Source organism: Tyto alba, unplaced genomic scaffold (genome assembly GCF_018691265.1).
Source record: "Tyto alba isolate M040663 unplaced genomic scaffold, T.alba_DEE_v4.0 Super-Scaffold_10, whole genome shotgun sequence".
Taxonomy (NCBI): Eukaryota; Metazoa; Chordata; class Aves; order Strigiformes; family Tytonidae; genus Tyto; species Tyto alba.
The window spans coordinates 2124270-2152119 of record NW_024881262.1 but is presented as its reverse complement, the minus strand read 5'-3'; the positions used below and the strand labels follow the sequence as shown (position 1 = coordinate 2152119).

The 27850-nt window shown below is 48.3% G+C and overlaps 1 protein-coding gene and 1 long non-coding RNA gene across 17 annotated transcripts; one reads left to right on the top strand and one right to left on the bottom strand.

Annotated features, from left to right (window-relative positions):
* Nucleotides 1–18054, top strand: CCNL1 (cyclin L1). Of its 2 annotated transcripts, XM_042793273.1 has the most exons (12): nt 16–375; nt 599–673; nt 919–1028; nt 7328–7448; nt 7861–7925; nt 9279–9378; nt 9511–9615; nt 9882–10023; nt 11657–11768; nt 11913–12011; nt 12365–14205; nt 16521–18054. In XM_042793273.1, the coding sequence occupies exons 1-11, from the start codon at nt 94–96 to the stop codon at nt 12711–12713; spliced, it is 1560 nt and encodes a 519-aa protein (XP_042649207.1). In that variant the 5' UTR covers nt 16–93; the 3' UTR covers nt 12714–14205; nt 16521–18054. The 2 variants fall into 2 exon arrangements, with proteins under 2 accessions (XP_042649212.1, XP_042649207.1); XM_042793278.1 differs by lacking the exons at nt 9511–9615; nt 9882–10023; nt 11657–11768; ... (1 more) ...; nt 12365–14205; nt 16521–18054 and adding an exon at nt 8149–8162 and having other exon boundaries at nt 1–375.
* Nucleotides 13973–27828, bottom strand: LOC116963393. Of its 15 annotated transcripts, XR_006165389.1 has the most exons (6): nt 22632–23340; nt 20398–22336; nt 20213–20281; nt 19714–20087; nt 18502–18757; nt 13973–15141 (listed from the first exon to the last, which is right to left on the bottom strand). It is a non-coding gene; the product is annotated as an uncharacterized LOC116963393 (long non-coding RNA). The 15 variants fall into 15 exon arrangements; XR_006165385.1 differs by adding an exon at nt 26578–27828 and having other exon boundaries at nt 19714–22336; nt 22632–22835; XR_006165384.1 differs by adding an exon at nt 23417–26516 and having other exon boundaries at nt 19714–22336; nt 22632–22835.
* Nucleotides 27829–27850: the final 22 nt, after the last annotated feature.

Genomic DNA, 27850 nt, shown 5'->3' with positions numbered 1-27850 from the left:
GCCGCGCGGCGGCGCCGCTGTGTGCTGCGTCACAGCGTCGGGCCGCGCTAGTCTGTGCGTGGCCGGCTGCGGGTGCGGACGCGCTCCGCCATCATGGCCTCCGCCGCCGCGCACCCAGCCTCAGCCCCCGCCACCCCCGCTGCCGCCGCCGCCGCGCCGCCGCCGCCTCCTCCTCCCGCCGCCCCGGGCATCCTTATCGGCGACCGGCTGTACTCGGAGGTGTCGCTCACCATCGACCACTCGCTTATCCCCGAGGAGCGCCTCTCGCCCACTCCCTCCATGCAGGACGGCCTGGATTTGCAGTGCGAGACCGACCTGCGCATCCTGGGCTGCGAGCTCATCCAGGCGGCCGGCATCCTCCTCCGCTTGCCGCAGGTGGGTGCGGGCCGCGCCGGGGGGAGGGAGGGAGGGAGGGAAGGAGGGCGGGCGGGCGCCGCCATTGTGGCGCGGCGGGCAGGGCGTGTGAGGCGGCCGCGCGGGGGGGGGGCGCGCCGGCTGGTGCCTCGCACAAAATGGCGGCGGCGGCGGCGGTTTAGACCCGTTGAGTGACTCCCGCTCCTTCTCCCTCCCTCCTTCCCTCCCGTCTCGGCGTTCGCAGGTGGCGATGGCGACGGGGCAGGTGCTGTTTCATCGGTTCTTCTATTCGAAGTCTTTCGTCAAGCACAGCTTCGAGGTGAGCGCGGCGCGGCCTGCCGGGGAAACGGGGAATGGAGAGGGGGAGGAGGGAGGCGCTGGGCGCTTTTCTGGGCGACCGGTGAATTTGGCCAAACAGGCTGCTCTCTTCGAGCCTCTAGGCCACGGGTGGGTTTCTTTTTTTTTTTTTTTTTTTTTTTTTTCTTTTTTTTCCTTAATTGTGTTGTTCTAGTCTTACCGGGATTTAAAAAGTCACTTTCTCATGAAAACGCGGCTTCCTTTCAGATTGTTGCTATGGCCTGCATTAATCTCGCATCCAAAATCGAGGAGGCGCCTCGTCGCATAAGGGACGTGATCAACGTGTTTCATCATTTGCGTCAGTTAAGAGCAAAAAGGTAAGATTAGCTTCGTTATGAATGTAAGCACCTGCTGTCACTAATGTACACTGCGATTTTTTCAATTCACAGTATTTTTCCAGGCTAAGTTCAACGACCTAAAATTGAGAAGGGAGTGCTCATTGACCGCTATGTAGGCAGTACAGGTCAATGCTGACTTCTTCCACCGTTCCTTTTGTTTACTCGGTAGACCCGTTTTCCTTTTAAGTCATGAGTATTGGTTCTAGTTTTAGGTTCATTGTTGTAGTTTTAGGTGTATTGCTAATTGGTTTTTGATACCGTGTCGTTCTTGAAAGGTAGTCTTAGGTACGAGTAGCCAATTAGTGAGTTGCTGTATATTCTTCAGGCTTTCAACCACGTATAGTAGTGTTAATGCTTTTTTCTTGTTAGTATGTAGCTGTCCCCGTGCAGTTATGGTGCTGATAAAGTATCAGTTAACAAAAGATGAAAGCTGAAATTTTCCCAGTGATGATAGTATTATCTTTTAGAAAGAGTGATTTTTAGGAAGTATCTGAAAAAAAGTATGGTTTGGCCTACAGTGTTCGCAGCTTTAATGACACCACTTCAACAAGGAATGTGTAATTGAGTCTTGGAAGCTGAAGGCACCTTTAATTGGAAAAAGTGAGACTTGTGTTTGTCATGGTACCGTGTGCTTGTGTTGGTGAAGTTGGAGTGTAAGCTTAGCTGACCTGTGTGCAGATGTGGATAACTGTCCGCTGAGCTGTAGAGCTGTTCTCAGTTGTGATTGCCTAATACTGCTTTTTTGTGTGTTTTCACGTGTAAAGCAAACTAACTCGACGTATTGGAAGGAACAAGGAATGGTTGAAGGGAAGGAGTTTTCTGAGTTGCTATTAGATGCGGAATTTTTTAAATCTGTCCTGCAGCAGTATTATGATCTGTGAGATTGGAGACGTCAGCTGTGATGGAGTAGCTTTACTTTTAGTGGCTGATGGCTTAAAGTGTAAGGCAATCCATAGTTACAGAAGGATTTTGTTTTCCGCTGGATTCTTAAATTCATACTTCCATTTCTCTGCTCTGTATCACCAGGTTACAGCAAGAATTTAAACTTTAGTGTTGTATCGCCTTTTCTGAGTGGTAGAGTAGAAATGCCTTAGGGAAACCAGCTGTTTCTTGGTGCCTTTATCCTGGTTATGCTTCTGTTGAATCTGAAACTTCTGCTTTCACTGCCTTGTGCTCGTGTTTTCCTAGTTAGTTTTAGGTAAAAGAAGAATGGTTCAGTGTCATACTTTGGAACTTAGCTTTCTTCTTTTTAAGTTGTTATTCCAGATGTCCCTGAGACAGTTTTGTGAAGTTACGCTGAATGTGAGTTTGGTGGTATTGTTTCTTACCATAGTTATGATGAGGGAGTCTGGTTATTTGATTTATTGAAGCTGGTTCAGTGATTCGTAATGTTTCGGCCTTGATCCAGGCAGTGAAGGTTAATTAATCATATGCAATGCTTTTCTTTGCAATGAGAATATAAATTAGTTGCTTCTTTGTGTTGTGCGAAGGATCAGAGAAACTGAACTTAACCTGTGAACTTAAATCTTTCCAGCTAGCCTGTTCCAAATCACAATGTCACATGTGCATGTTACATGGTGTCTAAAATGCATCATGTCGAGAGAAATCATGCACTTCTACCCATTATTTTCTGGAGAAATGGGTATTGTTGCTCTGAGATTCTGAGTGAATCTGCATGAAATTAATCTTAAAAATGCTGAAGTCTGATACTCAGACTTGCCTTTTTTTTTTTTTTTAACAAGCAGGATGTAAACGTTTTTCTGTACTTTTTACAAGATTACAATTACATAATCTGTACACGTTATTAACTTCAACTCTTTTTTCCCTTGCAACCGACTATACAGCGACCAGCTACATTTACCAAAGCCTGGGTGATGTGGAGTGGTACATAAAGATGAAGCTGTCGTCATGGCAACAGTGAGTGAAGTATCGAAAATCCCCAAGGAGAAGCCAGTGCTCTGAGAATAGGTCACTGGAATCGGGGGACTAACAGGTTGGCCGCTGGTGAACCATTTGGAAGAACTCCTGTATCTTGTTATAAGCTTTTTTCTTTGCTGTCCAGGTTTTTAGAATACTAGCTTAACCTTTTTTTTTTTTTTTTTTTTTCAATCTGAAGCTAACACTTAGGCTGTAATTAGTTTCTCACACACAACCCAGAACTGAAACGATGAGTTAGGCTGCTGTACTTTCTTTTCGCCTCTAGTCTAGTATTTCTGTTAACTGAAGCTCTTAACCTGCACATGAAGTTTGAGTAGTTTGAGTAGGCTTGCTTTCTTTCTTAAACAGTTTTGGGTTCTTAGTTCTACTTTCTGGCTCTGTATAATTGCAGTTTGAATTCATAGTAAAACATGCCTTCGCAAGGATACAGAAGTCTTGAATTTGTAAAGCTATTTATATAAATTATCGTGTAAGCAGTCCCTTATATGTACATGTTTGCAGAACTGGGAATTGCATTGGAATTTTATTTTTGTAAGACCTGTAGTCAACTGGGTTACTGCTAGGTGGTATTTTTAATACTGAGAAGTAAGAAAAAGCAAAAAAAGTGTTTTGGACAAGCATATTTTCTTTGGGATCTTTCACGAGCATATGTCATGTAGTACTGCATGTAAAAATGTTTGTGTGCATGGAGAAAAGCTCGTATTATGAAAAGACTGCTTTTTTTAAAAAACTGTGTGCTGAAACATCTGTGTTCTGAGCAAAGTGCAATTGTTGTTTAACATGTAGAATGTAGTTTGAAGTTGCTTTTATTTATCTTAAATGTGCCTGAAAGCTGCAGAAAGTCCTTACGAGGCTGGACCTAAATGTGACTCCTGTCATGATGTCATGTCCCCAATGCCGGTTTGAGATGCTCAGTCAGCTGTCCTTTACTCCTCCTGCAGCAAACGGGTTCATGCAGTGTTGTTGGAAGTGGCCTGTATTAATAATACACACTACCTAGTGTTCTTCAAACTGTTCTGTAAATCTACGCTGCTTGTATTTACAATGTTGGAGACAAATACAGAACTCACCTTCTCTCTCATTGACTGGCATGAGAGAGATCTGATCTCTGAAATGAGATGCTGATGTTACGCTGTACTTGTCAGAAGTGCTTTTTTGCATTATGAACAAACCTACATGCAGGGCACTTTTCCTCCAAAGTATTAGACATTCTAGAGACATCAAGTTTTAATATTACATCAAATGAAGCTGTAGCTGACTCAAGAACTTAGGTTTCCTTTGTCAGAGGGATTTAAAAAAAGTATATTTGTAATTTATTTATTGTTACAAACACATCACAGTGTGTGTTCATCTTTTGGGTTGTTACACAATCTCTAAATCCCGATGAAGTTTTGCAACTAAGTGTTGGATTGACTTGCCAGAATGGGCACTGTGTGCTCTCTGTTCTTAAGTTGAAAGTCTTGCCTGAAGCCCAAGTGCTGATCTGTAAGAACAGATTCAGAGTAAGAATTTATAATACTCTACTTGGCTACGTAGGGCTTGAAGCTTGTATTTTATATATGAGCTTATAAAATATTTTTCTCTGGTTTGTTACTTGGGCCTAAAAGAGTTACTTCTTGGACCGAGACCTAAGTGCAGCAAATGCAGTAGCAAAGTTCCTCTTTTTTTTCTTTTCTCAGTAGGAAAGCTAAGAAGTTTTCCAAAGGGAAATCTGTGATGTTTCTGACTTGTAAATAGTTCTGCATACCAACGTGTTGGAGTTCATGCCAAAAGTACTAAGCGGGTAAATCCTAATACAGTGGGGAACCTGACTTTTGCCAGTGATAAGGTTCAGTAAAGTTGTTACAACACGAATTTTTATTTTTGCGTAAGTGGGTAAAAGGCCGCATTTGTCTCTCTATTTCTGGAAATACTGTGTGGATAAACTGTTTCTCATGGCTTCCTTAGATCTGTAGGTCTCTAGAACTTGAGTGTCCTAAGTGACCGGAGTAACGCAGGAGAACAGTAAAGCACACTTTCAGTTGTCTTAATTTTTAGTTTCCTGTCACTTTGCTTTGAACGTGTACAACCAGATTATGAACTGTTTGTGCTGATCCTGTAGCCCTGTAGGATGACAGTGAAAACTTAAAATGCAGTAAGGCTCACAGCCTTTCCCATGGCACTTTGAGCTACCTTATTATGTTTTCATAATACTGACTTCCTTACGTATCTCTTAGAGAATGCAAATGTATGTGGAAGATAGTAACCCTTCCACAGGTTGTTGGATGATCCCATGCAGTCATGTTGTTCCGCTGTTGATTTTTTTTTTTTTTTTTTTTGGACTGGAAGTCATAGCTGCCCTAACTCTTTTGTTCAAGATTTGTCACCTCTGAAGTATTCTGCTAACAAGATAAGCTGAGCCTGAGCACCTAAACTGTCTCTGAATGATGCCTTCCAGATCCTGTTAATGCCAGTGATATCTAGATAAAATTGTATAAAGCAATATTGGAGGAACTGTTACTGTAAACCCCAGTGTGGTTGAAATTAACTGGAAATGACTCAATTTCACGGATTTGAAGAACTCAGGCTTGCTTCTTCCAGTCTCCCACTCCAGAGTATTGTGTTGAGACAGCCTTTGTAGTGCTGGGGTGTTCAGATAAAGTCATAGCCTCTCTGCTGAAGTACTCGCCTTAAAGAATCTTTAAGAGTTTTTATTTTCCATTTAATTTATGGAAAAACAAACAAACAAAAACCCCCAAAAAACATTCTGACCAATTATATTTAGAGTGGCTGAAATCACAAACTTCATAAACTTGCCGTGATGAATGAGAGTAGTGCTTAGAGAAGTTATTTCTGTGTGACATGGAAAGCATTAGTTTTTTAGGAGACAGACATAGTAAGGCTTGTACTTGGACTGTAGATCTTTGCTGGCACCACGAACCTGGAGTAGTTCTTTCAAACCTCCTGAGAGCTGCTTCTCAGCCCCTTGGAAAGAGCAGGGGGAGCTCAGGCTTCAAGGGCGTGCTTGTACAACACGAAGCTTTTAGTGAAGTGGATGGCTTGTATCCTCTGACCATCCTTCCAGGTGACTGCAGAAATCTTGGCATAAATTGTGGATTATTGAAGTTGGGAAGCCCTTCAACTAGCCTTGTAATTCAATCGACCCTTTCTTCTCGGGGTTGGAACGTAGATTTTTGGAGTGTTTTTTCTACTCTGTGACCTATCAGGGAAGAGAAATGTGATGCCCTTGTGGAACTTTCATGGAATCAAAGACAAGTTAGTAGCGAAATACTTTGTCTGACAAAACAGAAGCTGTGTTTTGAATCCACTTTGCATTGCTTTTCTTTTGAAGGTAATGTAAAATAAATTCGTCACCAGTGCTTGGGGTGTACTAGGTTTCATGTAAATAGACCGGTTTATTAGAGCAGAACTGGTTGCAAAAACATTCTTCTGTTGGAAAGCATGTGCAATATGTGAGGCTCATTCCAAAGAGGGGGAAAAAGCTGTTCTGTCTTCAGGAGGAAGGATTAAAATAAACAATGTGTAATGTTGAATGGTCAAGTCTAAGCACGGAGAAAGAAAAGATGAAATGGAGTGTGACACTCCTGCATAAAGCATGCAGCAAGTTATTGTAGTTAAAAAAAAAAAAATCCTTTGGATTTGGAAGCAATTGGAACTTGATAGTACTGGACTTGGGAATCTTTCTTTGTGAAATGAGCTCTTGTTTTGCAAATGCAAATAGTAGAAGTGACATGATACCCATTGATTAGTGGGTGCAGCGCTCAGAATCACAGGCAGATCTGTCACCGTTTCAGGGGTTAAATTCTTCGCTTCAGTAGGCTTTTCGTATATCACAGTAGCAGGGCTGTCGTGTTCTCTGAAGATCTGAGCAATTTTGTCTTCTGGTGCATAGGAAACTGCAGTTTGTAAAGCACAAGCTTTCTGCTTTAATACCAGTAAAACACCTGTTCTAGCTTACTTCTGCTTTGAAGTGCTACCTAGCAAAAGTAGTTATATCACACTCCTTCCCCCACCTCTGGCATGAAATGTAAAGGTTCTTTGAGATCTTCGCTCTGAAGGCGTCTTCTGTTCCAACAGCTGGACCAGCATAGTTTGCATACACAATAGTAAAAGACTTTTTTTTTTTTTTTTTTTTTTTTTGCCACGTAATCTGTAGCTAGTCAAAAGGAGAAACTAAACTAGTTTATCTAAACTTGGACAGCACAAGATTAATGCTTAAACTTGCTTGCAGGAGTTGAAAACCGGTTTCTGTTGCCATTAGTTGGTTGGAAGGGAAAACAGAGATGTCGCTGGTTTTGGATATGCAAAACAGTTTTGATTTTATTTCTTGCAAACTATAGGACTCCAAGCCCCCTGATACTTGATCAGAACTACATAAACACCAAAAATCAAGTAATCAAAGCAGAAAGGAGGGTACTGAAGGAGTTGGGATTTTGTGTTCATGTCAAGCATCCACATAAGGTGAGTTATCAAAAATAATGTCATTGTAAATTTTAATTTACCTTGATGTCATCATTGAGGGCTGTGGAACGAGAAATGCAGGTGTAAAAATGACCTGATCTCTTTTCTTTATTCCTTAGCAGTTAGCGTGAATGTTTTTACCAGAGTGCGTGGGCAAATAGTCCTGTTGACTTTTGCAGAAATTGCTTCCTTGGGAAATGTTAAAGGTGACTGGTTTTGAAAATCTTAGAATAGTAGTAAAACAAAGAATTGTGTGAACATGATTGGCTGACACGCGCGTTTACTGTGTGTGCTTAGAAAAGGAGAGCCCATTGTTTTGGAGTGGCTGTACATAGTTACTTCCTTCCTTTGCTTTGTATGTTGAAACTGAGTCGTCTCTTTTTTTTTTTTTTTCCCTCTCCTTATTCCTCAGATCATTGTTATGTATTTACAAGTCTTAGAATGTGAACGTAATCAAACCCTGGTACAGACAGCCTGGTAAGTTGTTATTTTCCATTCTTATCCTAGCCAGGAAAATAGTAGCAGAAATAACAAGCCTGATGATCCATATGCAAAGCAATGAGATGTAAGTTATTACACAAACATATACTTCTAAAATATTTTAGTGCTTGTTTCTGCTTACTATTTTCATGGCTTGATTCCAGTATAGTAATGGAGAACTCAATTTAACTTTGTTCTTTTTTCTACTCTTTAATTAAAGGGTAGTCCATGATGGTAAGTCATAGAGCTCTGCCCTCTGCACCTCAGCCCATGACCTGGGGATGGCCTGTTTGGCTGCCCTTCTCTCCAGCCAACCCAGTGCAAGCTCTCATCCGAGATTCACTGAAGTGGTCCATATCCATCGGGCAGCATCTTCTAGTTCTGTCTGGGTGTCAAAAGGATTTGTATATTTGCTTTTAGAAGTAACTGTTAAAAATGTTTCTAAATGTATTTGTTGCCTAGCTACTGTATACTGTAGTGTATTTAAAGGACACATGGGGTAGACTTTCTGCCAACATTTATTTAGTTGATTTAGCATTTGGCTAAACTTGAGTTTTAAAAAAAAAAAAAAAAAAAAGACAATTACAGTGCATGCAGCATGTTCACTTAGAAGCCATATCGGGCATGGTTTTCTGTAGAGTCAATACTTACTGACTGCTGTTCGTTTCTTTCCTGTAGCTCAGTAACTTAGAAATCGATGGAGGTCTCTGCTGATTAAATGTGTCTCTTGGCATGTGTTGCTTGGCAGTGCCACCGTGGTGGAGGAGCAGTAGCTTAGTGAAGTGGGAGACCCGTTAGTAACTTGCAGGTCTTTTTCCAAGACTGAGCAAATCGGATGGTTTTCTCTCTGGATGAAGTTAATGTGACTCAAGGCACACGTAGGACTTAAATGCAATGTTTTATGAACTTTATAGGTTGCATCTAGCCTCTGGAAAATGGTAGGTTAAAAATATACCATGCTTTCATGCTTGCATTTGAGTTTTAAGCATATTGATTTTTTTTTTTTCTAAATACAAGAACATTGGTGTTTAAAAGCAAACAGCTGGACAGATGAAAAGTACTTGTTAGATTAACTCAATGGACACTTCACAGTATAAACTTAATGTACCTACCTAGGAAGTAACCATATGACATACTATTACTTGCATTGGGGTTTCAAAACACTGGCAGTGGTGCAAACTTTGTTACAGAAGTAACAAGTGTAAACATCAAATACAGTAATTCAAAAGAAACCAAGTGTTTAATATAATAACAGAAAAAATAATAAAGTCAATTGAGTCTCCAGTATTGTTATCCTCTAGGTAAAAAGATGTAAACGGGAGCTCCAACGTTTCATCAATTTTTTTTTAGGAATTACATGAATGACAGCCTTCGAACAAACGTGTTTGTTCGCTTTCAGCCAGAGACTATAGCATGTGCTTGCATTTATCTCGCTGCTAGAGCTCTGCAGGTGAGTATTTGTCTGTCTTTAGTTAGCATTGCCTTTCATTGCTGGTAAACTGGTTTCAAGAAAATTAATGACAATATTCAAAAGCCTGGTCTGTAATCTGCGTAATTAAGCTTTTGGTTGTTTTGTTTTCAGATTCCACTACCTACCCGTCCTCATTGGTTCTTGCTCTTTGGCACCACGGAAGAGGAGATTCAGGAGATATGCTTGACAACTCTTAAGCTTTATACCAGAAAGAAGGTAACCTTGAGATGTTTGTTCTTCCTGTTCAGTGTTCAGTGCAGCTTGAGCTGTCTCACGGTTGTCTGAGCGTGTTTGGGAACACCTGCCTACAAGTCTGCTAATTGGAGAGGCTCTGCTGGGTGGCTGCTCCTCTGAGGGGAGTGAGGGAACAAACTCTGGAAGCCAGTCACGTTATGGACAGATGATTAAAAGATAATTTGAGTATTTTTCAGAAATTATGAATTGCGCTGGTTCAGCTTCTTACCACGTTGTTATTTTAACAGCCCAATTATGAATTCCTGGATAAAGAAGTAGAAAAGAGGAAAATGGCACTACAGGAAGCTAAACTGAAGGCCAAAGGCTTAAATCCAGATGGAACTCCAGCACTCTCAACACTGGGTGGCTTTTCTCCTGCATCCAAACCATGTAAGTTTGTTTTCTGAACAGAAACTTGCATAATACTATTTGATAAGTCTTCTAAATCTGTGTCCCAAGGTGTTAAGAAGTAGGTTTGCTCGTTGAGCTGCTAGACAATTCAGGCTTTTTCACAGAACTAGGAAGCAAGGGAAATCTATTTAAAACACAAATTTAAAAAACAGTTTCAGTACCTTGAAATGGCAGATTAAAGGGAAGAGAGATGCTTTACTCTGTATTTCCACAGATGGGAGAGTGATAAATGCCCCCTTCAGATAATTGTTATGAAAATGTCTAGTCCCAGGCATTGGCTGTACATGGCTGTGTTGTGAAGAGAGACTCTCTGGATTTAATTTGTTGGGGGGTGTTGCAGTAGCCTTCATGGTCCCTTTTGTAGCAGGTATCTCTGAAAATTGCCTTCTCTGCTCTTTCTTTTTTTAATGTACTTGTCAACTGTTCAAGTGTGGTGAAGGAAGACAGCTTGTGGTCAGGAAATGAAGGAGGGAAGGTCACAGTGCTCTTGGCATTAGTGAATAAATTGTTGCAATGTCTATCTTGAACCGGCCAAGAAATCAGTCTGAACTCTAATGATAGGAAAAAAACAGTTATTTTTGTCGTGGTGCTTCTACCTCTTACTGCTGCTATTGATCTGTAAACTGCCAACGCAATTAAAGGCCATTGTGAGCATCGGTCCAGTGATGGTGGGTGAAGTAGAAGGCTCAGGCCCCTGTTTGTTACGTGGCCTCTTAGAGTTTCTCTACCCTGCGAAAGCGATATTTGTAGCAGTTCCTTCTCCTTAAGAACAGTACAGCTGAGTTTCCAGAGGTCTTTGAGCTGACAAGTGTGAATTTCCTCGCTAAATGATGACAGCTTTTTCTTATTTCTGTGAAGTGGGAGCCTGGGCTTGGAAGAGTTTGAGTGAAAGCAGTGCCTCTGGTGGCATTTTGGAGGATTTCTTCCTAGCTGACAAACCGAGGGAAAGCTGCTGACAGAATTGTGCCTTGCTGTATTTTTACATTAAGCCTCTGAACCCTGTTGAGTGAGGGGGGTGTGGTCGTAATGCAGCACCTCTGCCTTGCTCCCACCAGGGACAGATGTGTCCCTTTGGCATAGTGGCCCTGCTGCAAAAAGGGGAATCCCTGTCCAGCCCGCAGCAGCTGACTGCAGGGACAGATGGGCTTCTAAACTAAAGAAGTTTTTGGTTATTCATTATATATGTTCTGCTAATATAAAACTGAAACCTGTAATTTTGCTGTTCAGTCTTAATTCTTTCTATAGTATTGGAAATGAACCGTCAGGGTAACAATTTATGTATTTGTGGGCTGTAAGGACAGCTTTTAGTTTGTACCACTTGGGCACGAAATCTCAGGTGAGCCTGGCTGCTTGGCTTGAAGGTCACGGCGTTCCTCGCCCCGTGCGCAGGCGTTTGGCTTCAAACTACGATGCGTCTCCCCATGGGCGTCTCACTCCAGGGATCTCACCTCGGAGTGGACTGTAAATGGGAAGATGGAATGAAACAGAAGCTGTCGAGTTCCTATTTACATTTTGGGCAAATACTGGTAAAGGTGTGTGTAAAGGATTCAGTGGGTTTATTACAAAGTCTATGAATAAAATACCTAATTTTGAATTTCAATTTAACTCTTAGCTTCCCCAAGAGAAGTAAAGACTGAAGAGAAGACTCCAGTATCTCTGAATACCAAAACTATTAAAAAAGAGCCAGAAGAGAGGCAGCAAGCTTCAAAGAGCCCTTACAATGGGTAGGTAAAAATCTTCCTGCTGAAGAGAAGACTTGTATAAAAACAATTCCTTCAACTGAAGTACCGTGACCTACTACAGAGCTACTTTGTGCAAGCAGCAAGCACCTCAGAAGCGTAACCCTATTTTTTATTTCCCCCTCCAAGCATGAGAAAAGAAAGCAAGAGAAGCAGAAGCAGCAGAAGTGCCAGTCGATCGAGGTCAAGAACAAAGTCCCGGTCTCGGTCTCACACTCCCAGGCGGCAGTGAGTAGTGGGTTTCTGTTTGGGGGGGGGCGGGGAGACACGGGTGTTCATCTTTTTTATCATAATTAGCCCTTGCGGATATTTCAGCAGGGCTTTTTGCCTCTAATTAGTAGCAGTAGGGCTGAACAGTGATGGAAGGCGCTGCGTTCTGGGTTGGGGCTTTTTGTTTTCAGAGGAACTCGACTCAGAGGCGCGTTCTGGGACGGTGGCTGTCAGTCATCAGTTACCCCTCGGGAGAAACACTCTCTGATATTTCTTCCAGTAACGTGGAAATTGCTAAGCATTGCTTCGTTTTTGTCGTTACTTTCTGCCGCGTGGAAGGTGCGTGTTAACTCTTAATGCTTCTCCACAAGCTACAACAACAGGCGGAGCCTGTCGGGGACGTACAGCTCGAGGTCGAGGAGCCGGTCCCGCAGCCACAGCGGCAGCCCGCGCCGGCACCACAACCACGGCTCGCCGCACCTGAAAGCCAAACACGGCCGGGAAGAGCTGAAGAGCGCCAACAGACACGGGCACAAAAGGAAAAAATCCCGATCCCGGTCCCAGAGCAAATCCAGGGATCATTCGGACGCCGCCAAGAAGCACAGGCACGAGCGGGGACACCACAGGGACAGGAGGGAGAGATCCCGCTCCTTCGAGAGACCCCACAAAGGCAAACACCACGGCGGCGGCCGCTCGGGGCACGGCCGGCACCGCCGCTGAGCCCCGCGCCGCCTGTACATACCGCAGCGAGGGACTCTGCCTCTGCGAACGCAGGAAAGGATTTAGCATTTGATTAATTTAAACCCAATATCTCATTTTCTAAAACGTGTAGAAGACTCTTCTTTCTTTTTTTTTTTTTTTTTTTTTTTTTTTTTTTTTTTTCTTTTGGGAAAGAAACTGTTACCAACTTTTGCACATAATACCTTAGCAGTATCACCTGGGTGGAAAACAAGGATCAGGTTCAATTGTATGTATTAGTTGTGTATTGTTCATCGATCTGAGAACTGGAGAATGGATTTCTGTAAAAAGGCAAAATGTACCTTATTTTTATACAAGTCAATTGCAGACACTTATATTTAAGTATAGTTATTTGTTTAAACGATGGTGGATACTTTCTTACACTGGTTTTAGTCTGCATGTGTTGAAAGATTTTTACAAGAAATAAAATACGAAGCTTTTTTTTTTTTTTTTTTTTACTGCCTCTTGGATGTCTAATATATTGAAACTATAAATTTCCTTAATTGCCTCCCTTTGGCCAGTGCACGGGAATGGGGCATTTGGGATAGTGATGTTGCAGCTCCTGCAGGAGAAAGGCTTGGAACGCTTGGGCAGTCGGTCTGGGCTTTGGGGGGAGGAGAGGTGGCTGTGGGTGGCCCCCCGCGGGGCCCAGTGTGTCCCAGTATGGCCCAGCACCCCCCGGGGGTCTCTCCTGGGGGAGCTGATGGGTCACTGGCCTCCGCTGGCAAAGGGCCGAGCGGGACAGACGCAGCACCTCGAGGGCTGGGGGTGTTTGTAACCTGTAGCCTGCCCCGGCAGAGGAGCAGGGAGTTGGATTTGATTCTTTCAGGTGGTAACAAAACCTTAAGCCTCGGGAAGGCTTCTAAAGCAGCACTAAAAGACCTTTTCTTTCCCCAAAAGTGCTCTTCTGTTAAGGGAGTTCAGCGGGCGCCCAGGGCAGGCCTAGCACCCTGGGTAACAGCAGCAGCTGGTTCTGCAGAACTCAAAAAGGAAAGAAAAAAGATTGTGGTTGAGCAAAAACTGCCCTGGAACTGGGACTTTCTCGTCAGCAGCTAGCCAGCATCCTGCCAGGCCAGGCCTGCAGCTCTTCTCTAGAAACACAGTAAGCGAAGATACTTGAAAAGAGGGAAAAGATAAATATCATCCTCTGTTTCTTGGTTACCTCTGTGCATGTTTTTGATGTGCAGTATCTCCTGTTGCTTTCAGGAGAAATTATTTGTTGCCATGGAAATTAAAGTAGCTTTTTTTTTTTTTTTTTTTTTTTTATTCAAGGTAGCGTAGTGACACAAGCCGGGCTTTGAAGCAGCACCTCGGCGGGCTCAAGCTCGGCTGTTCGTGTGTCGGAGTGAACCGCGCAGGGGGGCTCGGCCTCGGGGCTGTGTCTGCACAAGCACCAACCGCCCTGACAGCACCTGCAGCAGCTCGCCTCCGTGCCCAGCCAGCTTGCTCTAAGAAAAGTGAAGCGCAGTGAAAGGTATTTTGGTCCTTTCTCCTTTTTTTTTTCTTTTTTTTTTTTTTTTCCCTCCGGTGTTTTCAGGGGTGGCTGTGTCTGGGGAAGGCTGCTCGGGCTGCGCCGTCCAGCGCAGGTGGCCACAGGCAAATATTGGCCTTGTGCCGACGGAGCGGATCACCGTCCCAGCCAAGTGGCAGCTGGGGGGGTGAAGCAGGGACAGGAGCTCCACATCTTGCTGCGAGGAGGACAATTTCCTGGGAAAAACGGAGCATTTCAGCATCACCCGGTGCTGCAGCCGCTGTTAGAGACTCTGGGGGTGGGAGGAGGGTGCTGCCGGGTGGGAGATGTTCCAGCCCAGCGGTTCTTTTCGGGCACCCGGGTTTGGATGGGTCGCTCTCGCCCTCAGAACTGCTTTCGCTTCAGAAAAAAAGGATTTTTAAAAATGTTTCATTTTTCAACAAAATCAAGCGAGTACGTTCAAACCTGCGACTGTCCTTTGCTTTCAGCGTTGTTACGGGCGTTGGAAGGATGTAGCTGGACCAAAAGCTTTGGGTTGCTTGGGAAGGACAAAAAAAAAAAAAGTGAACAATCTAAGAATATTCTTGAGGGCAATTGGCCCAAGTAGTGCACCAGGGCTTTAGCCACCCCCCAAAGCCCGCAGGTCAGCGGCAGCGGGTGCAGCAGAGCGTGCCTGACAGCAGGGAAGAGCCCTTTTCCAGGAAATCTCTCACTGCTCCTGCCAGGAACTGTGCATGGAATCCATCATTCCCCATCTGCAAGCCCCCAGGTCCCCGGCTCTCCCGCCCGTGCTCCTCGTTGCTCTCCCTTCGCCCAAGCACAACCTCGTTGCTTGAAAGTTCTTTGGGGGCAGGAGACGGACCCGCCACGGCCGCTCCCCGCTCCGCTTAGGAAAAAACACTTTTGTAAAGGAAGCAGCTTTCCATTCCCATCTCCTGCCTGGCCACAGCCCAGCGGGGCATTTTGAAAAGGAAAAAAGAAAAAAAAAAAAAAGGGCAAAACAAAAAGAAAAGTTAAAATTAGTAAAGCTGGCCTGAAAAAAAAAAAAAAAAAAAAGCCTTTATATTCCAGTGGAAGGAAAATAAAAAAAAAAAAAATTATCATTTTTTTGTCCCAGCATAGAGAATCCCCTCCTCACAGGTTTGCTGGACAGGACAAGGGGCTCAGCCCCCCCCGAGTTCCCCAAAGCAGCCCCCCCCCCCCCCCCAACTGGGGTGGGTCACCCCCAGGATGCTGCACACACACCCCCCCCCCGGCTCCCAGGGCCGCTGCTGGCGGCTCCCGCTGCCGTTCTGGGGTTTATTCTGTAGGTGGAAGTGTTGCAAAGCCGACACGAGCCTCCCCCCCCCGGCGTGCATGCACGCCTGCACACACACACACACATGTGCATGCACATGAACACACCTGCACGTGAATGCACATGCACACACCTGCACACAAGCACACACATGCCTGCACATGCATATACCTGTACACACACACGCATGCCTGCACACACATGCACATGCCTGCGCACACATTTATGCATACACATGCACACACTGCACACACACACACGCACATGCCTGCACACACATGCATGCACATGCACATTCCTGCACACACATGCATGCACATGCACATTCCTGCACACACATGCATGCACATGCCTACACACACCCGCACACACACATGCACATTCCTGCACACACACATGCATGCACATGCACATTCCTACACACACATGCATACGCATGCATGCATGCACACACACACGCCTGCACACGCACACACAGGCTCTGCTGGAGCTGGGCTTGTGCCGCCCCACGCACCGAGAGGGACCAGCAGCAAAGCAGACAGCCTCGGCGGAATCAACGTGTGACATACCCCAATAGCAACCAGGATTTAAAAAAAAAAAAAAAAAAAAAAAATTCCGTGTAAAAGCATCCAGAACAGCCTCAGCGGATCAGCAGGCACTACCCCTGAAGGGCCGTGGAGAGTCAGTAAGTGAAAATGGGGTTTAGGCGCCGCGGCCCGAGCTCGTGCCGGCTGCTGTGCAGGAGGAAAACTCCACGCGAAGCTCGTGACCGGCCCCTGAACCGTGCGGGTGGGCACCGCACTCAGGAATGTGGAATTGGGGGGGCTCGAAGCAGGAGGCGGCGGATTTAGGTTGCTCTGAGATGCTGGAAAGCTGTCCCGGGTTTGCAGGAGAGGAGAGACAGAAAAACCCTCGAAGGCATCGCGGAACCTCCGGGCCCTGCTCTGTGTTCAACGGTTGGTTTGCTCCAAAGCGGCGGTACGCACCCGTTCCCCTAATCTCTCTAATTATTTTTTTTCAGCTAATTGAAACCCCGCGTCCCGCCATCCCGACCACCCCCGGCGCTGTCACCCGGCTCCCCAGAGCCCTGCGGGCCTCCCCGTACAAGAGAGTTTCAGAACCGCCAGCAGGTAACTCATCAGTTTGCCAAAAAATACAAATATCCCCTCCCAAAGGTCACAGCGAGGCCATGGGCTCCCCGAGGGGACCAGAGGAGCTTCACTGCTCGCCTGGTGGTGGCACCCAGATGCTGATTCCGGCTGCTAACCCCCAGTAGGACCGTGCTGTCTCCAGGCTTTAAGGATTTATTCTGGCGATGAAACTGAGAGTTTACCCAGCGCTGAATCCTTTTCCTGGCGTGCAGAGCGAGCGCATGGTCACGCAGGGGCGTTTCAAAAGCTGCTTTCCCGAGGGCACGCGCTGGGATTTCGGTGCGATAAGAAGAGATTTAGGGCCGGGAGGACGAACCCCCTGCCCTGCCCGAACAGTTTTAATCGCCTCCAGCCCTTCGCTTAACAAACCAGGTAGCTGAAAGCGCAGCGGGGTGCATGCTGCTCCCCCCCAAACCGCTGCCAGGGACGCCACAAACCTGAGCCGCGGCCTCGCTCGGGGACCCTTCCTTCCCGAGGGAGGGAATTCTGCGGCGCTAAAGGAGACCAGGATTGAATTTATATTTGCATTATGCAACGGCAACCTTGGGTTCCCAATTTTTCTATTTCTGGCAAGGAGAGGACCAAGGCGAGTCGCCCGGCTCCCGTTCCCCCCCCACCCCAGCCACCGCAGGGCTGCTGAAGGAGCGTGGAGGAGGACGGGGGGGGAGCTGCGCTCGCCGCGCTCCTTGTTTCACCCTGAGCCGGTTTCCAGCAAGTTTCCAGTTGACCCAGCGGCGGCCAACGCCGCTGCCGCGTTCGGGCACCCCCCGAACCGCCATCGCAGGCTCCCCCAGGCTGCCGGGGTCGGGGCGCTCACAATTAATTATCATCCCAACACAGAGCGAGCGAGGCAACGGGAGGCTGGGGGGGAACCTCGTTAGTGCCTTGGTGCTAAATAACGAAGGCAAACACGGCCTGTTGAAGCCAAGACCCAGCCCAGGGCTGCACTCAGCTCGCCCGGGCCCGGCCGTGGGGCGGCTGCCCACGGGGCTCCAGTTTTTCCACAGCTTAAGGGATTGTGGACACAATTCTTGCGCACCCCAAGTCAAAATTTGTCCCCCTCCCAGACACCCTGGGTGAGACTGGGGGGGGGTCTGGGGGCATGGGGGGAGGGACCAAGGGCACGAGCTGATGGCAGTGGAGCGTGGCGACAGCGGAGCGCGTCCCTTTGCCTCGATTTAAAAAAAAAAAAAACAAAAAAAAAAAACAAAAAAATCACTGTATGTGTGGACTTTGTGGAGTAGTTGTGAAAGCGAAACACATCTGCAGGAGCGGGTCCCTTTGCCTCGTTGGTAAAAAAAAACAAAAAAATCACTGTACATATGGACTTTGTGGAGTAGTTGTGAAAGCAAAACGCATCTGCAGGAGCGGGTCCCTTTGCCTCGATGGTAAAAAAAAACAAAACAAAAAAAATCACTGTACATACGGACTTTGCAGAGTAGTTGTGAAAGCGAAACGCATCTGCAGGAGGGGGGGAGCTGGCGCGCAAGGCAAATGGTGTGAACTTGTCAGGTGAGTGGAAGGTAAAATTCACACCCATTTTAACTGCGTGCGACCTGTGAGGGCTCTGCCTGCTCTGCACTGTGCCACTTCAGCTCTGCCGGGCTTTAAGCCTCCCTTTTTTTTTTAATTTGGGAGAAAAAAAAAATATATATATATATATACAACTGCAATTTGAGCCTTTTGACCTCAGGCTTGGAGGGCGTCGAATAACCCAAGTGCCCAGGGGGAGGTGAGGGTGTGGGAGCAGCGGGTCGGTGCCAACCTGCTTCATCCTTCCTCAAACAGCAGCGTGAAATGGTGCCCGAGTGCCGCGAGCGAGCGTCGAGCGGAGAAATCGTATTTACCCACCAAGTGCTGCACAGCCGCTGGGTGAATGTCGTAAGGGACTGACCGAGGTGGAATTGGGAGACTGATGCCGCCGGTTCCTTCCGAGAGCAGCGACAGCCAAGTGAAAAACCATCGTTTTGTGGTGTCGCAAATCCCGTGGTTAAAGGGTTTCTGTGCTGCAGCAAACGGCGGCGTGAGCGGAGCCGGGGGGGCGGTTTGCCAAGCCAGGGAGTAGATCCGGGTGAGGTGGTGCAGGTCCTGGGCAACATGCCCGGGGCTGATAAGGAATCAAGAGAGGAAATCAATAGCAAAATGATCTTGAACCAGGCGAATCTACTTAAAGGCTTTGCACAGATTGAAATACATCAGTGAAGTGGTGCAGCTTCCTAAAATACCGACGTGACTGAGGCCTCTGAGGTCGGGATGGATTTCACTGGGAGTTAGGTACCCAAATGCCTTTTGCAGCCACTCTTAGGTCCCATTTTAAAGTGATTTAGAGGCTGAGAAGCCAAAGGTTTGTTCAAAGCCTTTTATATGCCACAATACCTCTGGAAACGAAACAAAAAAAAAAAAAACAAACAAACAAAAAAACAGGAAACAACCAAAAGAACCAACCTAACAAAAAAAAAAAATAAACCCAAAACTGAAAAAAAACAACCTTAAGCATCTTAGAATTGGCAAGATTTCAAAATTTCCCCCCCTGCTCTGAGAAGACACCCGGCCCGACAGCACACGTAAGGCCGATGATAGGTACCTAAAGGTGAAGAAACTGGAGGGGAGAGGACTAGATTTCTCACAGGTGTCCCCTGCAAGAGAATAAAATACACGTTGTCTGGGCGAAGAGCATCCTCCTGCCTCCCCTGGCTTCCCCACGGGTGCCTCGCCGGGGGCTCAGAGCCCCCAGCAAACACTCTTGGTATTTCGTGTTTTCATCCTCAACGAGTCGGACGCTGAAGGATTATAGCACAGTAGTTTGCCATCAAGGAAACCGCGAGCAACAAACAAAGATGTTATCTCTAACATACGGTTCTTATTTGTGGGACTATGTCTGGTGACATTAATTGACACCATATGGCTCGGGGCTGGTTTTTTTGTTTTATAACAACTACCCGCGGGTTTCCCCTAGCAACAGCGAAGCCAACGGCAGGGATGGCCGAGCTGAGGGCACAAAGGCAGGACCCAACCCCCTTCCCCTCCGCCCCGTGCACGTCCTCACCACCCGCGGGCACTGACCTGGCAGCGGCGTTTGGCGGCACGACGTGGGGCAGCGCGCCCCGTCGGGGGCAGCGAGATCCGCAGCCGCCCTTTGCAATCCTCCCCCAGACAGCGGAGCTTGTCAGAAGCTGTGTAGGGGATTCCTGGGGTGACAGCCCCCTGCCCTGCCCACGGCGTCGCACAATCGCCCAGCGGTTGGGGTTGGAAGGGACGTTGGAGACCAGTTAGTCCCAAGCCCCGGCGATGACAGGGCCGGCTGCTCGGTCACTGCTGAAGATTCAGCGCGTAGTGCGGGAAACGCGAACTGTGCCGTGATCGTGGTGAGGGGGTGTTGTGCAGATCTGCCGTGCGACCCGACCCCTCCGTGGATTCCCCCGTCTCCATTCCTGCAGCTAAGGCGGTATAATACACAGAAAAAGCCCCGTCTTCAGAAGCCACTTTTTATCCTTTTGTTTTATAGCACAGGAATTAAAACCCAAACGCTTCCCGCGTACAGCTTTAGCAGACGAATTACCACCTCATTCTAGCTCCAGTAACTGCTTCCCTTCCCCTCAAAGGAGGTGCTATTGTTATTTTTAGCAGGAATCTACAAAAGCAAAAACCAAAAAAGACATGGGCAAGTATAATAAAGTTGGCAACAGCCAACACTGAGGCAATATTGCTACTTGGTTACACCCACAGCACCCATAAATCATTCCCCACCTCTGGCCTCTTTCTGGACGCTTCTCAGCTGTTGCTGATGAGCCTTTTTTTGGGTACTTCTCCCAAAACGCACATGTGGTTCTTTGTTCAGAACTTTACGATGATTTAAATGACCGCTCGGTCCTGGCAACTGAAAACAAATATTGCAGCTAGCGCCACGCTTCCCACCGACAGGAAACGGCTGGATGAACGGGCGCTGAAGCGGATTTCCACAGAAGCCGGTGACTCCTGAGCGCTGGTGTTCAGCAAGCAGGGGCAGCTTCGGGTTCCTTGAGCTGCTGCTTCTGCTGGAGAAGAGACTCCCCTGCCCCGTCCCCCGCTTTGGGTATTGTTCCCCGAATGCCCACCCTCAGCACCGCGTGTGATTTTTAGCAGAGTAGTAGGAATTTAGAAAATACAGCACTGGGCGGCAGGGGGGGTAGGTTTCACCTTCATTTTCTGCTGCCAACCAAGTGCTGCTCAGCTGACCTGGGCACGGGGAAAAACGAGATCTCCTAAGTCAAGAGAGGGCAGTGCTCTCGGTGGTTTCATTTCTGAGGGACCTGTACACTGACAGGACGTTTGGGCAGGACAAAGAGCACGCCCCTCGGAGCTGCCCCGTCAGCCAAGGCAAACCCTGCAGGGGCTCTTAGGGCTCCTCTCTCAGCGCCTCTGCGACCACCAGATTTCTTCAAGGACTCTTTACCCAGGGGGCAAAGCAGGTCCCTGCCAGCTGGGCGTTAGTCATTGTAGTAAAGTGGGAGCAGGCCAAAATAAATCACTTTCCGTGTCACATAAATTGGGAGACGGAAAACACCATTTAGGTCATACGGTTTATCAGCTCCTGCCAGCGCAGGGCTGTTCCCACAGTACATTTTCCATCGTTTTTTTTGTTTTTTGTTTTTTTGTTTTTTGTTTTTTTTTGTTCTGTTTTTTTTTTTTCCTGCCCATTTTGAACCACTCAAGCACAGGGGCTCCACCACTCCCCGCAGAGACCTTCCGTGACTACCACAACTCCACATGAGGACATTTTCCTCTCTGCTGCACTGAAACTTTCCTTTGCTAAATGTCATCCCCTTGCTCCCATCGTGGACCACCCCAAATTATTCCACCCTTCCTCTGTCGATGTTTATCACCCTCGGTTTTGATCCTGTGCCTGTCACCACAGTGTCTGAGCACTTCTGATCTGCAGATACCGCCCGCTGCAGATAAAAGAAGGCGATGTGGCGCCTGGTGCTTGGAGAGGTGGCCACAAAGACATCTCGGTCAAACCATCTGTGCCTCATGAAGACAAACCCAAACAACCTCTAAATTAAGGAACTAAGGCGACCAGCCTCTAGTATGGCTGTTGTAGAAGAGTCCAAACGCTTGAAAACCACCTAAACTTAGCCAAAAAAAAAAAAAAATCAGTGGCCTGAACTGCTATAAGTGATGAGGAGGGGAATGGCCTTCAGCACACTTAGAAGTCCCATGGCACTCATGTGCCATCTTTTCTGGTTGTATGTAAATGAAGATGTCACCGCGCATAACCTGCTTCCAGCCACCCACCCCCTAATTAAACTGCAGATGCGTGAGCTTCGTTTCAAAAAATCTTATCTTTGTAAAGCAAAGGGATGCTGAGAAAAACAGCGGATGCTCGCGTGGCAGCTGGATGCACGGCCCTGAACGAGCAATTAGCTTTACATGAAAAAAAAAAAAAAAAAAAAAAACAAACATCAGAAACCTGGCTTCACATTATTTCTTCCGGCGTGACATCCCGCTCTTTGCACCGAAATGGAGCGCTCAGAAATATGCCCAGGGGAAGCCTGATCCAAATTGCGCTGCGGTTCGGGGCTTGAGGAGGGTCCCGGCGAGGCCGAGGGCAGATCTGGGAGCCTGTGCCCCTGGAGAAACGACCCGCGGCTGCTCCTCAGCGTCTGCGGGGCGGGCTGAGAGGGACGGCAGCTCTACGTGACGATCGCTGGAGCACAGACGGGCGAGAAGACGCAGCTACAAAAGCCCCCTTGCACCCCCCACCCCCCCCAAACCCCAAACAGCACCGGCACCCCCCGCCACGCGGCACGGGGAGGCACATCCCTCCCCCCCCCCCCCCCCCAATGACACGTTGAAATGCCAACTGAATTTTGACAAGTCCCTGAGCATTTTGTAACTCCGGCCTCGTCCCACCGGGCAGGCGGGGGGTCCGCAGGGACTCTGTGCTCCATGTCCCCCCCCCCCCCTTTCTCCTCTCCCCACGCCAAGACCCTATAGCTCACCCTACAGAGAGCTGCGTGTGTGTGAGCGTGCCCACGCCGGGGCTGAGAAACCTGCGGGGAAAGACGACGGCTCACGGGAGGCTGAACGCGGGTGACTCGCGGCGGGGAGAGGAGGAGGCGGAAATAACTCCCGTCTGCGCGGCGAAGGGTGGAGAGGTGACCTGCTCGCATTAATCCTCTGCAGCCCCGCTGGCTGTCCCCACGCTGGAAGAAAAAAAAAAAAAAAAGGGAAAAAAAAAAAAAAATAAACAATTCTCGGCCCAGGCCACCTGCAGTCCTCCGCCTCGCTGCTCCTCTTGTCTCACCACAGGTACACCCGTGACCAACTGACCTGCCGCGGCCATTTAACCGCTCGGGATTTGCTTTGCCGACACCGGAGATGCCCACATAGCAAATATTTACCCGTAGCCATCGCTGCAGCAAGCAACGCAACTGCAAGAACTTTTCAGCGTCAGCAGCGGAGAGGCTGGTGGAACCTCAACCCCCCCCCCCCCCCCGCCTCTCCATCACGCATCGTCTGCCGGCCCTGGGGCTGGGGGAAGGGAACTGCGGCTCAAACTGGGGGGGGACGGGAGGGTTCAGCCCTTCCCAACTCCCAGCAGAGGCTGACCGGGGCCGAAGCGAGCTGCGGTGCTCTCCAGCCTCGCTGACTTCCTCGCCCGGGGCACGCAGGGGTGGCGAGGGGCAGCCAAAGCCCGTCCGCCCACGGCACCGGCCAGGACAAACCACACGGGACGAGGCACCGTGAGCTGAGGACGCTGCTGGAGTTGATCAGTGACGCTCACATTTTCCGAAGCTTTGTGGCGGGGTCCCTTCAGGGTACGGCAGCTGTTGTTGCATTCAGCCCTTCGGTCCCAATTTGCAAATTCACTTTTTTTTTTTTTTTAAAAAAAAAAAAGAACAAGTTGGCAGCTGTGTCACCGCAGGCTGTCCCAGCATGAAGCCGTGCCTGTGGTCACACACCAGCCAGCGCTAGACATCGCGAGGATTTTCCTCCTGGCTCAGTGACGGGCAGGGGAGACCGCTGAAACCCCCCAAATCCTCCGTCTCGCCCCCCTGGGAGGAAAGCAAACGCCCGGGTGCCAGGGGCTGGGCTGCCCCCCCTTGGCCCCAGTGTCTTGGCCTGGACAAAGTCACCCTGGAGCAGCCCGGAGCCACCACGGGGCTGTTCCTGGTGCGGAGCCTCGCTGAGCTTTTGTACCAACATCTGCTGACGAAACCCCGAGTAACTGCCGAGCACCTCGGGCCCCGCCGGCAGAAGGGCCTGGCACGTGCAGCCCTTCTGCAGGAATCTAGCTATTTTTAATCATTTTACTGTTTCACAATTTCTTTGCTTGTTTTCTGTTTGTTTTAAATCTGTGCTCCTCACACGGCGTTAGAGGAAGACAAATAGGGAAGGAGGAGGATTGTCCACCCTTCTCTTGGGGAGCGTGGGCGCCTGCCAGCCTGGCCCTGCCCTTCACCAGCAGCAGCCCCGGATGCCCGGGCACCCGCCTCACTCACGTTTTGAAACAAGACTTGGTTGTATTTTGTAAAGAGCTAGCAGTTTTTACAGTCAAAATATTTCTAGTGACCGATGAGGGAGCGAAGCAGTTCTTGGCACGTTTCTGTTTACCAAAGCCTACCTAAGGCCCTGCCTTCTGCAGTGCGAACCAAAAGCGGTGGAGGCGATTTCTCTGATGATATTCCCAAACCTTTCCCAGCAATACTCTACCCCAATGGCTCCAACTTTTCTTTTCCTTTAAGAACTTCATTATTTCCTAGATTTCTCGTGGCCAACCAACGCCGGGACTGCTGGAAGCAGGAGGAGGGTCCACCGTGTTCCCGTGGCTGTTTTCTCCCGTGTCCCCCCCCCCCCCAGGCACAGCGTTCAGAGGGCAGGTGGCCTGGGTCAGTTTATGAAGGAAAAGGACAAATTTAGTCACTTCTGTGCACAAAAAATGCAGAACTGAGAGTGTGGTTTCAGCGCACACCACTTGTCTGTACGCACAACAAATGCGGCAGGTACGGGACAGGCACCCAGATTTTAAATATCAGGTTCCAAGAAATAGTATTTTGCACATGAAATCCACTGCTGAAGATAATAATTGGATAGTAATTAACTACTGCGAAGTGCATCGACTTTGGAAAGGACTGCTAAGCAAGCTGCCTAAAGTCACCAAACTTCCAGGCATAAGGCCAAACAGTACAGTGAACCGAGGAGCGCAGCCGCCTCCCGATTCCCCTTTTGCTCTGTTATAGCAAAAGTTGCTTTTTCAGACCCTTGCATTTACCCAGAGGCAGTGAAGGTCCTGGACCTACCTGTGGGTTTAAATGACTTTGAAGACCCTCCCTGTCCAAGCTGGCCACGAACTTCAACGTTCCCTTTGAAGCCCACAGCTCCTCGGAGCACGCCTCACATCACCCGGGCTTCTCGCCACGACTAAAGTTAAAATTAGCGTGGCATCCTGGCTAAATCACCGCCTAAGCAATAGCAAGTACAAAGCCCGGTATTAATAGCCCATTTATGCCCATCTTTGGTTTGGTTTGGTTTTTAGAATGGGTATGAAAAAGAGCTGGACCTCAGGTTGTCTACGTGTGCGTGAGCCTCCAGCAAAGTGTTTCTGCAGCAGACCACGAAGGGCCCTCCTACAAACGCATCCCTGCCGTGCTTCCTGACTTGGCCGCTTATTTACCCTTTTGTACTTTGTCCAAAAGTTGTTTGCATCATTAAAGACCTTTTCCACGCCGCTGACTGCAGCTGGCTTTCTCCTGCCACGGCAATCAACTTCTCATTGACACCAAATTGCTCCTTCGCTCTGACAGCAATGCCTTGGGAAGCTCCGTGCTGGGGTTTGGCACCGACTCGCACACCCTATCGTCTTCCTGACCTGGGAGCGCTCAGGATTTCCACAAATAAGAAAACGAAAAGTGAAACTTTCCAGGGCTGCTGAAGTGAAATCCTGCACGTTTCAACTTTCGGTTTGAATTCCGACCTCTTTCCTTTTTGCCATAATTAAGTCACCAATAGAATCCTGCATTTTTTCCAAACGGAATAAAATACAAATTTAAAGTCGAAATTTAACATTCAGTAGTGTCGAAGCACGATATTCTATCAACTTGGGAAACATTAAATGGCTTTTTGGAAATGGGAGGCTCCCCCAAACAAACCATTTCCTGTAAATTTGTGGGTGCGAGGACCCAGCACGACCAGGTCGTAGAGGTTAAAACAGCTCTGTGTCACCACTTGTGTGTTCCTGACATTTAGAAAGCGATTGATTTTTTTAAGGCGATATGAAAATCTACATGGTTTTCGGAGCAGCCAGCATCGCTCCACACCCTGTTAGATGAACAAGTGCAGGTAACAGGGGAGCAAGAAATAGATGGCACCCACAGCGTGGTTCAGGACTGCTCTTTTATCCTCTAGCACGTTAGGTTATGACTCACAGAAAAAGGTAATAGTTTAATCTGATTTTTTGAAGAGGCTGGTGCAGCGCTCAGCCCCAAGACAGGGACATTTTTGGGTGCAATTAGCCAAGCTTCACGACCGAGGTGGCTTCTGCATTAGTTCCTGGCTTTGTTTAGCATGTGACAGCAAATAGGGGACAAGGAAAAAGGCAAGAAGACTGTCTAGTCATGACCTCTGGACTCGGGGATGTGCTGCCATTTCACGAGCAGGCTCAAACGGGTGCGGGGGGATGGCAAGGCACCGCTTTCGTTTCCCTCCCTGTGTGCCCTATTTCCCAGCTATTTCGCCCGACACACAGATCGGCCCTGAATTTCAAAATGTCACTTCCCGTGGCCGGCGAGCACGGGGCAGCTCCCCGGAGTGACAGGCCAGCGGCAGAAAAACAACCTGCAATTTATGGGCCAGGCAGAGGGGGGGGGGGGGGTGTCACGTAGAAAACCCGCAGTGAGAGGGAAAGAACGAAGGCGATGTGCGCAGTGCAATCCCCACCCTAATTACCTCCGAGCCCGATAACGACGTCGTTTTGCTCGTCTGCCAGTCGCTCCCACGCCACTTTGGTGCCTCTGGACGGCGTGAGGCACCTGCCCCACGGCCGGGCAGGGGGGGCGTGCAGGGCTCGTGTCCCCCCCCGCCCCGAGCACGATGCTCCCGGCTCCTCTCCGCTCCCCACGGACTCTTGAGCTTTTACTCCAGCTCAGCCCGCACTCCCCGCTTGGAGATATTTTTTTTTTTTTTTTTTTTCCAGCCCTTTGTCGTCCAAGCCGCAGGAATTCCGTTGCTCCCACGCGGCCCCGCAGAAGCGCTGCGGGGTGTCGAAGGCAGGACACGCCACGGAGCCCAGCAGCCCCCAGTGGCTTCTTGGAGAGAGCAAAACCGGAGCCAGAAGCTCTTTGAAGCTCTTCGGAGAAACGCGAAGCTGCCTTTGTACCAAAGATGCGAGCGGAGGAACCGGGGGGCGTGGAGCACGCCGAAAGGGCGCTCTGCCTCCCAAAAGCTGCGGGGGTGAGGTACGGCTACGTGCTGTCGGCGCTTTTTATCTCCCCGCTTTTCGAAAGCGGAATTTGTTAGAAGTTCTGAATGTCCTCGTCGTGACTTTTCCACGGGAAGCGGGCTGTGAGGGGCTGTCCAGTCAAACCGGCGTGAAGCAAATGGTGCCAGGCGGGACGGGCGGCAGAAAAGGGGGTGCTACCTCGGGAGGCGGCTCGGTGCTCGTCCTCCGGCTCACCGGGAAGAAAGACGGCCGCATGGTGACCTTAACTCGCCACCCCTCCGAGGCTCCAGATGGAAAACTGCAAGGAGGGAACATTTGTCATGAGGCTGCTTCAGAAGGCCGAGGGGTATCTCTGGAGAGGCAGGCAAAAATAATCTGCGGGAACTGGCCATGCTTGCTCGGAAGGGTTTTTTTTTCATTATCTGGGAACAGTTCACAGTGCAATGCCAGATGCTCATATTTTCCATCACACAAATTATATTTCCGGTGTTAAAACTCTCTTCAACATTAATCTTCCGCGGTGCTCTTTTTATTATCCTATCAAAATTAATTTTGTACCACGCTTTGAGGATGAAAATAACCCCACGTAAGCGCTAAGCATATTCGGTTGTATTGTTTCACACCATTGCAGTTACAGATGGAGTTCATTCTTCCTTCGGTAGCATACACTAACCACCTGTAACAATTAAAGATGAAATCAAGCGTCAAATTTTCATTATGCAAATAAGTCTCCATTTTAAATAACTAAAAATAAAGATGTGTGGGTTTTGTCTGAGAAAT